Genomic DNA, 16,462 nt, shown 5'->3' on the forward strand with positions numbered 1-16,462 from the left:
GACCCATATATATATATACATATATATATATATATATATATATATATATATATATATATATATATACAGAGAGAGAGAGAGTGTGTGTGTGCATTCATGTGTATAAAGAAAAATAAGAAAAGAGGAGTGCAGATTTGCTGAGATCTTTCTTTAGATTGCATGTTTTGCACTTTAAAATCTAAAAGATTTTCTGTTTCAGTTCTCGGCTAGGGTACATTCTGTGTGGTGTCTGCATGTCCTCCCTGTGTTCATTTAGGTTTCTTCTGGGTGCTCCAGTTTCCTCCCACAATTCAAAATCATGCATCTGGAATGTTTTTTCCTGGGTCTCCAATGAAAATTGTTTCATTCCAGGTTGGATTTTTCCAGTAAACAAATGTTAAATAATAAATAATAATAAATAAAATAAAGTGATACCAGTGTATTTGGAACTTTTTATCCTATTGATGTGAGAAAGTCAGTGCTCCTGGGCTAATGCCAAGAAGGTTGATGAAAGTTTTACCCCAGCTGACAAATACAAATACATACATATATATGAAAAAAATAAAGTAGAATGAAGTTAGTTTAAAATGTTTCTAGAGTCACAGGAACTTAGCAAATGCTGGAGGTGTGAAAGAGAGAGGCAATTGGAAATATGTCTAAGTAGAGTGTAACAAGTTGGCAGATTTAAAAAAAATCCTTACAAACTTCTTTGTCACAAATGTTAGGGGAGAGGATTGTTGTACAAGTGGAAATTATTCTTTTGAGCTAGGGCATTACATCTCAATTAAGTATGCATATTAAGTCCTTATTTAGTTTAAGGCTATTAACTGCCAAAAAGTAATTAATGGAAAATGGAAATCAAAATCTATACTAACTATAATTAGGGTACTGAATATCGTAAAGTAGATAAAGTAAGTAGGTTGGAAAAGAGAAGGAGCAAATTACATAGAAATAAATGGAATTTGTGGAAACAATGCATGCAAAATAATTTTCAGGGGGAGTAAGAAGGTTTAAAGGAAGGCAGGAATTTATATAATGTTAGAGTGAATGGTAATTGTTAAAAAACAAAACAAAACATACATGTGTACTGCATGAAAAATGTTACAAAGGTTTCTTTTCTCTTTTATTAATGCATGTGTACCTTGTCACTGTCCAAAATGAGATTTAATAAAGATGTTTAAAAATATGTTTATTCATAAATCACTGAAGCAGTAGCCTACATACAGCAACACTCCTCAAACGCACTTGCCCTCAATCAAATATAATATGTCACTAAAAGTAAACACATTTGTTTTTCTAAAAAAGTGCATAAAATATGCCCAGACAGAAAAAGTTAAAATAGATGATAACAGTCTGTCAGATCAGCCAGTCTCATACAACACACGTTCCTCTTCAAAAAATAATGTTTCTCACAGAAGTCACACATTCTCATGGAAAACAATGTATTGTGTTAGGTTTTCCCCGAATGGACTTATGCACTGTCAGAGATGCTGGGTAGGTGGATTGATGTGACAAGGGAGATGATATTTCTGAGCTATGATACAGAATCAGAATTGCCTAGACATGAGAAAGACCTTGCTGTATCCGATTATGGTGGCTGCCTAAAAAGCAATTACTAGAAAATGGAAATCAAAATCTAAAGGGACTTTTGTGCCCAGCAATGAAAAACCATTAGTCAACTGCAGATCCTCTGAAGCCAGCAAGAGTGGTACTTTCCAAGGGAGGCAAGAAAGTTCTGAAATGTTATACTCCAAGGCTGCTGATCTTCACCACTTGAAGGTCATGCAACCTGCAGGTTCTGGACAGGTGGAAGGAGCCCGAGACTTTGGATGACTGGCCAATAGTTACATCACAAACAGGACATAGCTCTTATAGGTTAGGCTATTGCAACATTGAATCAGTCAAACATCTACTGTTATGGTAAGTTCACTAACAAAACTGTACTTTTCTAGAATGATGCATGGTGGTATACATGTGAAAGAGATGGCTGTGTACATGATGAAAACTGAAAACTGAGAGATTGATGGTTTGCATCAATTGTGTAAATGTATCATTTGAATGGAAATCATGATTATTGAGGAGTCTGCCCTGAAATCTAAAGCCAACATTTCACGGAAAGTCTGTATAGTTTGCACATTGATGGTCAGTAGTTTACTGTTGCAGGTTTGGAAGTGCCAACCCCGGATTGTAGAACCCCTCCAAGAGGAAAGTATCAAGAAGATGTTTACCGTGCAGGTATGTGCCCTTCATAGTATTTAAAAATAGAATTATGCTGTATTTACAGTGAGCACTTGAGCTGGATGGACATAAGGTGCAATGTAAATGTTTCTTGATAAGGGCTGCAGTTATCTTGAGGGGAATATTCTCCCACTTTGTATCTTACAGAATATAGCATTTTACCCAATTTCTTTAAATTATGCTAATTTTCAATGACAATGAAGTGTCATAAGTTGATCCCATTCTGTTCTGTTGTAGTTATGTAAATCTGATAAATGATTTACTCTAAATACTCTGAAGAAATTGGTTTTGGTCATTAGTGCTTTAATGTCATTTTTGTTTCTGTGAAATTATTGTCTTTTCACCTCTTGCCAGCCCGAGCTTTTTTGTCTTACATAAGTATAGCTTAGGCATACTGGACATGAAGAAGTCTTAAATTTAAATGGGCAGTTCCTGGGTCCAGGCTTTGACATGGAAGTTAGACTGCTGCCCTTCAAAATGAAAGAATCATTCTTCTCTCTTCCCTAAATTTAAATTGCCTGACCCCACTGATATTTGAAATAAGAGATGCAATAAGCCTTCCCAGCAAGGCTTGCTTTCCAAATAGCATCACATTTTCTGACTTCTCAGTTTCCTCAGAGGTATCCTTGAGTTTTAACTTCTTCCACATGGTATTCAATTTGTCTATCTCTTCCAAATAATGAACGTTGATTTTTACCAGGGTAAGCAAATAGGTGGCTGACTTTAAATGAAACTCACACTGAGGTAAGTAAAACCCACCAAGGTGGTGGATCCACCCCCAACACTGCCCCCTTACTAAATATACCAACTTCAAGATCACACTGCAGTGCAGAACAGGGCATGTTGGCCAAGTGTCTACTTTCACTAGTAAAATGTCAACGTTCAGGTTTCTGAACTTTCATGATTTTTTTCTCAGAATTTTGAAAGTTGGTCATCTGGGAGTTGGGCTTTAGAAATAAACCCGTTTATTGATAGGTGTAATTTCATTGGTATTGTAAATTATAGACAGGATAAGATTTAGAATAATAAAAAGTCTTAGTAATGAGGCTGGAAGAGGCAGAACCATCTTCTTGAGAGGTGTGTATTCAGATAGATTTTAAATTGTAAATAAGTTGAGAGGCTGATATCTGCTGGGATCAGTTTCCACTGTTTAGCAATGTATGCCGAATCTAGACATCACCATTATAATTTATAAATTTTTGAGTGAGTAATCGTTGTTGGTTTTATGAGTGCAGTTCTCTGGAAAGAGTATTCCAGTTTGGTAAACTGGTGGCAGGCCATCTCTCTGAGATATAGAGGATTTTGAATAACCATTTGAAATGTGAGATCCTACTAGAGTTGGTCTCAAAATATGGAGACTGAATGGCCAAAGGAATGGACTTACATATACTAAGCTCAGTATGCAATTTCTAGGAATAGTACTTTTTCTCTGAGGTATAGCAATCTCGGAGTTGGCATATATAATGTTGGGGAGGTGCTTATCCACATGGGCGGTCCTGGGCAGATTATCCCCTACTACCTGCAAAAAGAAGTATTATGTATTAAGGAGAAGAATGGTCATTGAGTTTCACTCTTCTCCAGTGTTTTGTTCTTTTTTTTTTTTTGGCATGTTGGCACTTGGCATTTTGAGTGCTGACATTTCAATAGAGATGGATTTTGTGGGCAGTCTCTATATTATAACAGCCTAGTAATTCAATAGTTCCAACCAATTCAGGGGGATGAAGTGCCATACAGTAATATTTTTAGTTATTGCAGTTACTTGCAACCTTTACAGTTTTATTGTAAGACTGATGTAGTTTAGCTAGATAAGAGGACTGTAGGTTAGTGAAAAATTGACGAGGCATACTGGAGAATAGTAAGCAGATATTACGTGTATATCTTGTAGGAAAATTTCACTTTATAAAGAGCACCTAGTTTATGGTTATTTTTTAAACTGCATGTTGAACACAGTGTTTAAATGTTAATCAATGATGTATTACTACTTACTGTAGTATTGTATCATTTCCATTATTATTAACTGATAATATGTTTAAACTTCAAAAGTCTAATTGTTGCGTTGGAGGGGAAAAGACCAATATTTTTTTTTTTTTTATTTATGAGTTGCTTAAATTGTTGTAGCCAGTTTTCAATATTTGTAAAGCATCTTGGAGAAGTGTGATTGAAGAAGCAACACATACTAGAGGTGAATTGTGTTTGTGGCTGAGGTAACATTTAAACACGTCAATTCTATTGTTTGTGAGGCCCAAATCAATAGTGTCTACATAACAAAATAGGCTGGGAACTTGTATTAAATGAATTTGGACAAATCTAAACATAGGGATGCAAATATTTCATGTTGATATTGTCTGTCATGAATATAGTTCATAAAAGTTAGTAGGACTGTTTCTGCGCTGTGGTTTGGCCTAAATCCATGCTGCATTATGAAAAGTAACTTGTTCTTTGTTAAGTAGTTGATCAACTGTATGTGAACACATTTTTCATATATTTTAGATAGAGGGGAAACAATGACTGTAGGTCTATAGTTTGATAGTTCAAGTGATTTGTCACCTTTATCTAAAGGAATAACTTAAGACTAATTCAAGAGTCTGGGGACAACACATTCTTAGAGATGGTGATTTATATGTGTAGATACTGGGTGTGCAGTGGCTTCTACAGTTATTTTCAGATGTTTTACATGTAGGCTATCATCTGATAGAAAGGTGAGTTTTTAAGTTGTTGACATGTTTTTTATCTTGAAGAAAGGAGTTGTGTTAAGTGAGAATACAATAATGAATGCATCCATACCATTTACTGATGTGTTGGTTGCACTGGGCATTAACAACATTCATGCAGTATGACTTATATCTGGACATTAAGTTATAGTTTCCTTCATTTGTGCAAGAGCAACGTTGTGAATTTTGACCAGGTTGTATAAGTTTAATGATTATTGACCAAAACTGCTAGTAATATCAAGCTCAGTTACCTCAGAGAAATAAACTTTTCATGTATATTACAGCAGAGGCGCAACACATAACTGCAACTATCTGCATACAGTTTCATTATTATCCGCTTTTGAAGTATTCAGCTGTCCTGAGTCTGCAGTAAGTGAAACAGAACATGAGTAGATGTGTTTCAGTCCATAAGGTAACAGGTCCAGTAGAGTCATCTATAGTAAATCCACTAAAATCTGCCTTTGGCACTTTAGCATCTTTTTTTTCTTTCTTTCTTTTTTGGTAATAAAATGGTACTTTGTTTTTTTTAGCTTTTTAAGCAGATCAGTAGCCTCTGTTTTATTCCTCAACCTCTGAGCATTATAATCTTAGCACTGGACTTTAAAAATTCATAGTAGAGGGTCAGAAAGAGGAGAATGTTCATATTTTTCACAGAAGATCTTATATACTAGGCCATATATAGTGATATGGATTTTTTGTATAGTCTTAGCTTATTCCCTTAATAAGTTATGTACACACAAACAGGTAACACTTTGTGAGGAGCCTCAGCATGCAGTAACAAGGCTAAATCTCAGTATTAAAATCACAGTATTAAACCTAAATCTTACCAGTTGAGAGATATTGTTTTTATATTAATAAAATGCACTTATTGTAGCAGATAAATCATATTGCTCAGCTTTTTCACAATCAATGGGGATACAGTTGTTTCCAGTGTGCAGATGGAGCCTATGGTATTTCACTTTTTACCCAAACCAGCATGCTTATATATCACTAACCCTGTTGTTACATTATAGCAATGATTGGCTGAATTAATTTATTGATTTCATTCTATTATCACTAAACAATGCTTGCTCTTTGCAGGCCTCTGCAAATGTAATTTAGTACTTGTAGTAATGTACAATTTTTGAAAACATATTACGATTGATATTTTAGATGGAAAGCATTTTATAGGATATTATTTTATTTATACATTCAATTAACTGTTAAGTGGTGTAAAGGTGGTGACCATCTTTATGATGGAATAGTATCTGTTGATCTGGAACTAGATACGGGTAAATCATTCTAATAATGATCTGATTACTACCTGTAGGAAAGATCTGATTCACAGCAGCATTATATTGATTATTCTTCTACAGTGGTTTACTTTGCGTGGTATTTTACAATCTGCTTAATGTGTTATCATATAACTTTTTCTAAGAGTAAGTAAATCAGAAGATGATTTTCATTTTAACAAAGTGTGTTTGTCTTCAATTTCTGTCTTCAGCAGACATTATTTGGATAGAATAATTGTGACTTCAGATGCAGGAAATGTTATCTATTATTTATAATGTCTCAGAAAAATGTAAAATTTGACTACTACCCAGCAATTCACTGATCTTTGTACCTGTGAAATATTTAATTATTAATTGATTCTGTTGACTACAGAACAGGACTATGGACAAATGGGGCCATAGACAGTGTAATGGATCAGGGCGTCCCCCTCAGCACCCCCAACCATTTCAGTATTTCATTACTTCACTATTTCTCTCCAGTTATCATAAAACTGTTCAAATGTGTCAGGGTGCATACTGTTTTCTTCTTTACTTCTACAATGATTAGAGATTTTTAAAAGTTTTATTTCAAATTGTATAGCACAAACTCTGTTAGCTATTTACTAAACAAAGCTAATTGTCTCACAATGAAAACAGGCTTAGCATGAACAGTAAACTTCCATTCTTTAAAACTCACATTCAATAAAACAGCATTGACACTCACATCCAAAGAAAATGCATCTGGTCTGTGGTGGATTAAGTTTACTTTTGGGCTCTTTTCACTATTTTCAAACCATGGGAGTCTTGCACACATTTGTAGGACCATAATAACAAAACTACCCATTACAGAACATTTCAACCACAAAAAGGCCACTCAAAGTTCTGTCATTACAATCTGCCAATATCAGTCAGTATACACAATTTCTGCAAAAGTAAAAGTCATTTGAATTATTCCACATTACAGAGCTCTATAACTAATGAAAAGGTTGCTGCTGGCAAACAACTTTACATTTCAGTGTTTCATGTACAAATTCAGTGCCTACTGCCCTTGAAGAATAAATTGCCCATGTTACATTAAAAAAGAAAACATAAGTAAGCGTGTAGTATTGCAATAAGGAATGGCTGTCAAACAAACAACAGATTCATGATTAGTAGGCATCACATGTAAAGGATGATACACTCAGGAGTGCAGCACCTCCATCCCCCTTAAAGGGCACTGTAATATGAGTACTCCATCTTCATGGTGTGGAAGTAGAACCACAGCCTTCTGTACCAAAGGCAAGTATGCTACTTGTTGTGTTACTACCACTGCTTTCAAAGTTTATAGAACAAACACTGATGATGGCAATTTGCTAATTAAAACAGACTTGGCTTGAGCAACAGAAAATTTCCTTTTCTTGAAACTCAACATTACATGAAAATGCACTGAAATTCAACATTACTCAAAGGCAAGTAGGCTACCTGTTGTGCTGCTAACACTGCTTTTAAAGTTTATGGCACAAACACTGATGATGGCAATTTGCTAAACAAAACAGTTACACATTGAAAATAGACTTAGTATGAGCAACAGTAAAGTTTTCTTCCTTTGAAACTCAACATTCCTTGAAAATGCACTGAAACTCAGCATTCCTTGAAAATGTACTGAAATTCAGCATTCCTTGAAAATGCACCTGGTGATATTAGTTTGGTAGTTGGTGTAGAGGATTCAAGCTCTATTTTTATGCAATTAAGGTATGTGGTTTAAGCCTGAATAATTTAACCTACCATCCTTAATGGGGCATTTTATGCACATCCACACATGCATGCACATATACACACATGCCTCTAACTGTTTGACATGTTCACTTGTCTCTGTATTCTGGCAAAGGAACAGTAGCATGTAAGTATGTGCATCTTTAGTATGACACATGTAGACTGCGTCCTTAAAGAAGAAATGTTAGATTTGTAGCAGCCCCCTGGCCATGGCCACCAAAAGTCACTGGGCCCTAGGCAACTGCCTAGGACACCTAGTACCGTATCTGGCTCTTGATGACTGTGGTAGTCCAAATGGGCTGTGGTAGCCCCTTTTTCAGAGGAAGCCTGAGGAGAAAAGCTTCAATTACAAATACATCATTTTATAAAATGGAGAAAACTGTAAAGATTAAAGTTACAATATGGACTGAAAGTCAGCTATTCTAAAGAAAATTGCAATCAGAAGCATAGAGTCATTATATAATGTCTTCCTTCCTTGACCTTTATTTGAAGTAAGTTGATGCTGTGAAATTTCTGTTTATATTCTAGCAGTAGAGATATATACTGGTACTGAATTAATAATGACATCCTTCAGCTGTGGAGTACAATTCCTGTTGTTGATAGATTATAATTCAGTTCCTGGAACTGGGGTGTATAGCTTGTATGGGCCAGTATTTTTGGATATATCTATGTGAAAGTATGTTTATCCTGATTATAGGTTAGCATTGAAAAGTAGATAATTTCTGGGTTAAATGAGCACATTAGCAAGAGTTTGCATTTGGTATGAGTGACTATATATTAAGAGCAACTGAGAGAATTAATTTTGTGATGCTTGATGCCATTTAGTGTGTTTATACTAAGGCTAGGGGATAAGCTTACTGTTGCTTTTCTGAGGCAAATTGTTAATGATTTGATAAATCTCCGGAATGCTCTGAGATCACTCAAAGTACATTTTGCTTATTTTTTAAGGAGTTGGCTTTAATTTTGTTTTCAAGAACTTAATCAAAGATCACAGCTCATGAATGGCTTTCTTATTTTCTTTCATGGGGGCACAGATTTTTAGATATCCTGACCTTTGTCTCTTTGCCCAATTCATTAGCCTCATCTGCTTTGTAACCCAAAGGCAGGAAGACCCACTTGATCATACTTTTTTTTTTCCTGGAGTATAATATGTTTAGGATTATCTCAAGAAGTTAAAAATGTAGTTAGCAGTTTACTGTCAGAATGGAATCTAACCCAATTAGAACACTCTAATTCTATGATAAAGTTATTGTCTGTAGTGTCAGTAACTGAATGTCTACATGCTATGATTAGGGAAAGGCTCTTTTCTTAAAGTACCACCATGAAAAGATGGGACAGTGGTCACTGAAGTCATTTGGCAAAACTTGATCATGGGTACTTTTTCCTGAAACTATGTATGTTTATATTTATATATACTGTATTATATTGTATTATATTATATTACATAATATTATATTATATATTATATTATATTATATTATATTATATTATATTATATTATATTATATTTATCATGGAAACTGTGTACTATTAATTACGGGGCATATCAGCAAGAAAAGAGCTGTCCTCTTTCATCCATCTGATTAGAAGCCAGTCAGTCTGAGCAGGCATGGACACACAAATCCTACACCATATGGTTGTGAGTAACAGGCAAGAGCTTACACACTGAGGGAGTATTTAATTAGTAAACTATAACAATATAAGATATATCAAGGAAGAGTATATCCACCAGTGCGCAAGCACCACCAAGGTTAGGAAAACCAAAACAACAGACTGCAGGATGCTGGCACATGCAAACTAAGACAGCTGCAGGGGCACCAAGGATATGGGAAAAAAAAATCTAACACTATTTATTATTTAACTTGTGATTCACAATAACTCAGCAAATAAGGCAAGATACAAGGGACATGTCACTTAACTTCCTGCCTATACTTTTCTATAACAGTGGAAGTAGCAACACATCTCTCAGACCAGCTCTTTGCTTTTTATAAATGTAGCAGTGATGCTCTGCACTGAATGGGGTTAGGCTCCAAAGGTGTCGAGATCACAAGACAGGATGAAAGCAACAACCTTTTTGTTACAGTAGAGGTAAAAACATACGGATAATCCATACCACAGCAATTACAGTTTATAAAAATATCTGGCCTATTATGTTCTAAAAAAGCATTATAGATTTCTGGAGACAAAAAAACAGAACTTGCTGTTATTGGTACTGCAATCTATTGCGTCATAAATAAATAAATTGGTTGGCAATCTGATCACAGCATATGACTATAAATGCTTCTGAGTTATGGGTTATCCTTACTTGTTTATGTTGACAGTACATTTTCCTTGTATGTAATACATTTGCTGAGGTAAGTCATATGCTACCAGTGCTTAACGTTTTAAAGCACAGTATTTTCCCATGTATGTTTATTTGTAGGAAACATGTCTCCAATGATTAAATGTGCAATTTATAACTTAAGGAAAAACTTTGCATACATGACTAATGTTTAGATCGGCTGAATAATTTATATGTTTTATATTCTTAACCTATGAATTATTACTTTTTCAATTCCTAACTGTTGCTTAACTTTAATGACTTTTCAGATGTTTTAAGGCATACTATGGAAAATGTCATTAAAGTAATATCCATGGTCCTGGTTTCTTTGGCCTTGGCCATGACAGAAAACAGTCCTTGGCTCAATTTAGTAGCACTAAGAGACACGCTGTCAAAAAGATAAATCCAGTGCAATGTATACATTGTTCTGTGGGAGGTTGTGAGAAAACTTTCTATATTTCAGTGAAAAAGCACTTCCTTTCAATTCACTGTATCTGATCTTGTTTATTTCATGTGAATCACTACTTCTGAACATGCTCTTTGTGAATGCATGTCATCATTGTGGGCATATTTGTGCTGTAATGATAACCATTAAGCTCTACATATTGTAAGCCAGTTTAGTTCTTCACTATCTTCTCAGTGTACTTGCTCTACATTGTTTTTATTGCATATCACTGTAATGATTCCTCCTCATTGTGGTGATAAAGAAGTTAGTGACTGAAGTTATGTGATAACATAAGTTAAAATCTATAGTCGGGTACAAGGTATTCATGTTAAGCATCAGTCTCTACAATTAACCTTTTTGTTTGTGTGTGTGTGTGTGTGTGTGTGTGTGTGTGTGTGTGTGTGTGTGTGTGTGTGTGTGTGTGTGTGTGTATGTATGAGTGTGTGATTCTCCCAACTACGTGACTTCCATTACACCCTTACTACATTTACTGTCTCATAGGGGCTTTCACTGAGGCAACCAAGCAACAGTGGAGGTTCAGTTTTCTTGCAGCCCTGTTCTCACTGTGCAAGCCCTATAACATACCTAGGGTTCTTTGTGCAATGGACATCTGTGAGGGCATGCTACTCACTTCCTTGGGTGAATAAATCCCTTAGGACAGCTACACTGCTCATTAGCACCAGTGCTTCCAGGGATAATCCAGTCTTTGTAGAAGATTCAACCATGAGAAAGTGTGTCCAAGGCAAGTGAATGCAGACCCTCTCCTGAATGGCAGTTAGCCGGCTAAGGCATGTCACTCCCACTACTAACTTGCTTAATCAGGTACCTAAGGTTCTACTTGAACATAAGTTATAGCCAGGGCATTATCTGTCAGTGCCAGAAGCTGGCTACAATTAGCCAACCTAAAGGGATGTGGTAACTGCAAACGTGAGTTTGTATTTATGAAATGATTAGAATTAATATTCATGCAATCATCACAGCAGTTTTGGCCTCAGCCTTACAAGATTATGATGGCAGATAAGAACCTTGGTGTCATTGCATCTTCACATTTTTTCCCAAGATGCACTCTTTGTATACTTCTTTGCCATTTTTTTGACCTGGCAGGCCCACAGGATAAATCATCCATTTTCAGAGGTGACCCTGGAGAATTGCTTGGTTAACTGACTTGCTCAAAATCACACAACAGTCAGATAAAAGTGCAGGAACCAAGCCCTGTAGCATGGACACAGGAAACAGCTCATTAACAACTCAGACCTTTAGTACTTTTGTATATGGACACACAGTAGGTGTACGTACTTATATAAGTGTTGTGTGTGTGTTTTTCAAGAAAGGTATTTGTTTTGTTGATTGTCAGGATTGTGGTTTGTCGGGCATGTGAAATTTCGTGTTTTTAAACTTTAGGTTTCTTTCGGTTTTGTCGTGTCAGTTATTTCGTTGTCAGTGTTTTGGCGTGTCGGTGTTATCAGGTAGACCCATATATATATATATATATATATATATATATATATATATATATATATATATATATAAAAGTAGCACATCTTGGCTTTTCAGAGTATGATATTATTTTATTCTTTACCTTTTCAGCCTCTCACAGCCTTCCAACCAGAAGGCTACATTTTAAAGTTCAGGGCAGCAAGAATTAACAAGGCCTTACTTCCAACTTTGCATCAAGGATACTTTAATACATATAGGTATATCTACAATTTGCTCTAAATGAGCTGCCATCTCCACACCACCACAGACTTCTTTACTGCTTGTCAAATCAGAAAGCATCTTCCTAATTGCAGTCCTCCAGGCTACTTTCTTTTGTATGTCCTTAATTGGCAGGTAATGCCATTTTAGCTAACTAATATACAGTGTTGTTTAGCTACCTCTCTGCCTGTCCAAGAAAATATCCCACACTACACATTACAATATACATTTTAACCAGAATTTCAATATACTTTCAATATCACACACATCTACACACACATATGTTGATATATAAATATATAAACAAATATAGACAAACATATACAAGTATATGCAGCCACACATAAAAAAGTACACACACACTGTTTGTCTGTGTTTATGTGCATACAACTGGATATAAACCTGTATATCTACATTTATCTATGTGAGTCTGCTATGTTACACTGACAGGGAAGATCTCTAAACACAGCAATTCACATACAGAAACTAGTATATGTACACTTGAAGAGACTGGTGATGTGTAGAAATGTATAGTAATAAAAAGTAAATATTTTTCCAGAGTATCAATCCTTTACTATCCATCTTCTGTTTTATATTGTGATTCTGAGATCACTTCACCTCAGACAAAGCGTGATTATTATTGCAGCTCATAAATAATACAAAATACAAATAAAGCTGGACCAGGAACCAAGTAAAATAAGGGTTTATTCAAATATGAACATGAATGCTTTCACACATAAATGCTTTATCAAGCTCGTAAACAATGACCACTGTTTGTTTTGCTACACACTGATCTCAGACTTACCCAAGACTTTAAGGACAAAAAAATGCATGTGTTGAGAATTTTTTTTTACCCAGCATTTTTCAAGCTTAATCTCTACAAAATATGTAGGAAAGTACTTTAAGTTATTGCACTTATAGTTGTTTTATGATTTCTGTACATTTTTGACTATTTCATTAAATTTTATAATTTTTTTTAGTTTGTTTAGTTAAATTTGTTGATTTTGCATGCTGAACATTCTCCTAGCTGTTTTAGTATCTGATTGTACACCATTCTAGTTAAACTAAGCGTTTCCCATGAATTTTTACACTTTTTTACATTAAACTGCATCACAGTTAAAATAGCTGATATTGTGTGTTTCTTACTAATCTGGTAAGTTGTGTAATTAATAGACCCTCCATTTTGTTACACTGAGTGTTCACCTTTGTTAATTCTTTAGCTAAAATCTCCATATAGCTAAAAATGAGTTTTTCTCGTGGCTTTTTTCTTTTTTGTACTTTTACAACTTAATCTTATATTAAAGTACAGTTTTTGGCTGGTTTTCTAATGTGGGTGCAAACTTGCAGAGAGCATTAGTGGTTATTCAGTAGCAGGGAATAATTTGCCCCTGTTTCTGAGGGATAGTTTTTATTCCCTGGATTTCAAATACATTTCTTATTGTTTTCTTCACCTTTCCACTCAGCATAATAGTGGGTGACATCACTCTGGTCAACTGCAGGCAACCCTGTATTTGACAGGTGCATTCACTTTCATTTTAGAATTCTCTCTTAAGAACCTTATTTAATTTCACTTCCCAGTTATAGCTGTATAACCTGGAGAGTTAAACAGCAATGCATCATTGTATGTCTAAAGACAATCTCATAGCCAGTCCAGACCACTTGGTTTTGGCGCTCAAACTAAATTTTCTCTATTCACATTTATTAGTATATATCCCAAATCATCATCTTAAGTACCAGGCAAAATATTATTTTCTCCTAGTCTCCATCTGAATAGACCTTATAACTAAACTGGTCGTGACTATTAACTTTATAAGGCTAATGTAGTACTCAAAGCATAAATTAATCTATCTGTTCTATTTTTCTTGAACAAATACTTTAACTCAGGAGCTGTAACATTGTTATATTCTCTTATTGCTATTATATACTCCTTGTTCAATTGGTCAAAATGGAATGTTAACAAAATAGTCTATCGATCCTCTGTTGCCAGCCTTGTTGCACTTGGCATACTCATGTAATAAAAAATTGCCTGATGGCCGTAGTGATCCTTTGTTTAATTCAGCAGTATTTATTTGTGAGAGATGTAGGTAGCTACCCAAATTCAAGGCCAAATCACTCCAATCAAACTCTTCTTGAATGAATTATCATATGCTGCGGCAATATATAAATCTTTACCCAGGCCACAAAGGGTAGTCGGTGCAAGGTTCACCGTAAACTAATCACTGCAATACCATTTAGTGGCAACACAGCTGAAAATCACCAGAAAACAGTACATTCTAATCTAAGCAAACCTAAACAACCATCTAACACAAATAGAAATAAACTAGCGATTTGTGATTCCATAGTTAGACACACAGATTCTGCATTCACAATGCTGGAAAACACAAGGTGACACTGAACTGTCTCTCATCAGCTAACAGACACCCCCAAGGCTCCATTAAAACAGACAAATATGAGTTTAGCCTGCCATTGGCCCATGTTGTTAAATGTTCTGGTGCACAAAACCCTAAGGGATATGAAGAGAGATATGACAGGGCTCTCCATGTGTGTCAGAAATGCAGGAAAGCCTCTAATATTGAGCTGAATCTTTCCATCACCAAGGAAAAAATGCTTGACTTTAACACTTGGTTAAACATTAGGTGTCATTCTATGGAGATCCAGTATGTGTCAGCATGGGATGTGATATTTGAAAACCATTGTTGCTTTACCATAGTTGGCTTGTACATCTCATTCCATGGTGCCTGCACACTGGTGAAAACTTTTGCTGCCACTTTGTGCCTCTTTTAGGTAAGGTCCAGCTGATAAACCTCCAACCACTGGATCACATCTCCTACCACCAGATCATATCATAGTGGCTTAACTTGATGCTAGAACTGTAAACAACAAACTGATGTACCTTGAGACCTTCCTGCAACTGGAGAACATCCATGTGCATGTTGTTACTAAAACTTGGCTTAAGTGCCCACAGAGCCCTCCCTGAGTACCTGGATACTATGCGTACCACTAGAATAGACCAGATGGAAACTATAAAGGTGTGTTTATTTTTGTTAAAGATCACATTAACATGAGACAGAAACCTAGAGACTCTCAAATAGAGCTTATTGAGATACAATTTTTACTAAGTAAGATTAGCTGTTAGTGTATAGTGTACTACAGCACCTCTCCACATATCTACAAAATCATGCAACATTCTTAAATATTCTAGATGAACTCTCCTTATGCAAGAATATTGTTATCCTAGGTAATTGATTAAATGGAGGATCTATACCATCAGCAAAGGATAGGCTTAAAATTTCCTAGATTTTATAAAGAAAAAGTCTCTGGAGCAGATTATAAGGAACCTACTAGAGACCAGATTATTCTTGACCTGTTTTTAAAAAATCTTGTCTTCTGTATCTACCATCTCCAGGGTACCTCCCCATTGTTTAAATCAGACCAGAAACTAGTAATGTTCTCCATTTGAATCTCCAAATGAGCAGAAACAAGTACCACAGAGTTCAAGAACGTCAGACATACAAACCTCCTACAATTTTATAGTGAAATCTTTAAATTCAAGTATAGCAGTATTGCCCATCATGTCGATACTACTAAATAGTATTCAGAAAAGTTCTACTTATACCCCAGGCAAATGTAGCAGTTTGACTACCAACTAGATCCAAGCACATGGGAGGTCTAAAAGCTTGCCAATATGCTTATCCTCAAGCTTGCCAATATGCTTATCCTCAAGCATGCATAACGTGTGTGTGTGTGTGTGTGTGTGTGTGTGTGTGTGTGTGTGTGTGTGTGTGTGTGTGTGTGTGTGTGTGTGTACTAAGGAAAAACCCTAAACCTATATAGCAGAACAAATTACTCTCCCCCAAACTAAGGAGAGCATCAAACAGACAAGAAAGTAAAAAGTACATAAGGAAAACAAAGGCATCCCATGTACAGAAGCCAAAGGCAACTGCAAATCCTTCTTTAGTTATCTCTGTAAAGTAAAGAACAATACCCAGTGCTAACTGAGCTTATCCATAATGGTACCCAGTACTCCAGTCCAATAAATATTGCCAACATACTGCCTAACAAATTCAGTTTT

General features: G+C 35.5%; 1 protein-coding gene across 1 annotated transcript in view; it reads left to right on the plus strand.

The window, feature by feature from the left end:
• LOC122803660 (protocadherin-9-like) overlaps positions 1 to 16,462 on the plus strand; it is a 2,559,623-nt gene that overhangs the window by 1,724,567 nt on the left and 818,594 nt on the right. The window contains exon 5 of the mRNA XM_044073439.1: positions 2,143 to 2,214. Within this exon, the coding sequence (XP_043929374.1) occupies positions 2,143 to 2,214 (72 nt within the window). The remainder of the gene's footprint in view (positions 1 to 2,142; positions 2,215 to 16,462) is intronic.

This window comes from Protopterus annectens, chromosome 5.part1, assembly GCF_019279795.1.
Source record: "Protopterus annectens isolate FY-2018-M chromosome 5.part1, PAN1.0, whole genome shotgun sequence".
NCBI lineage: Eukaryota > Metazoa > Chordata > Ceratodontiformes > Protopteridae > Protopterus > Protopterus annectens.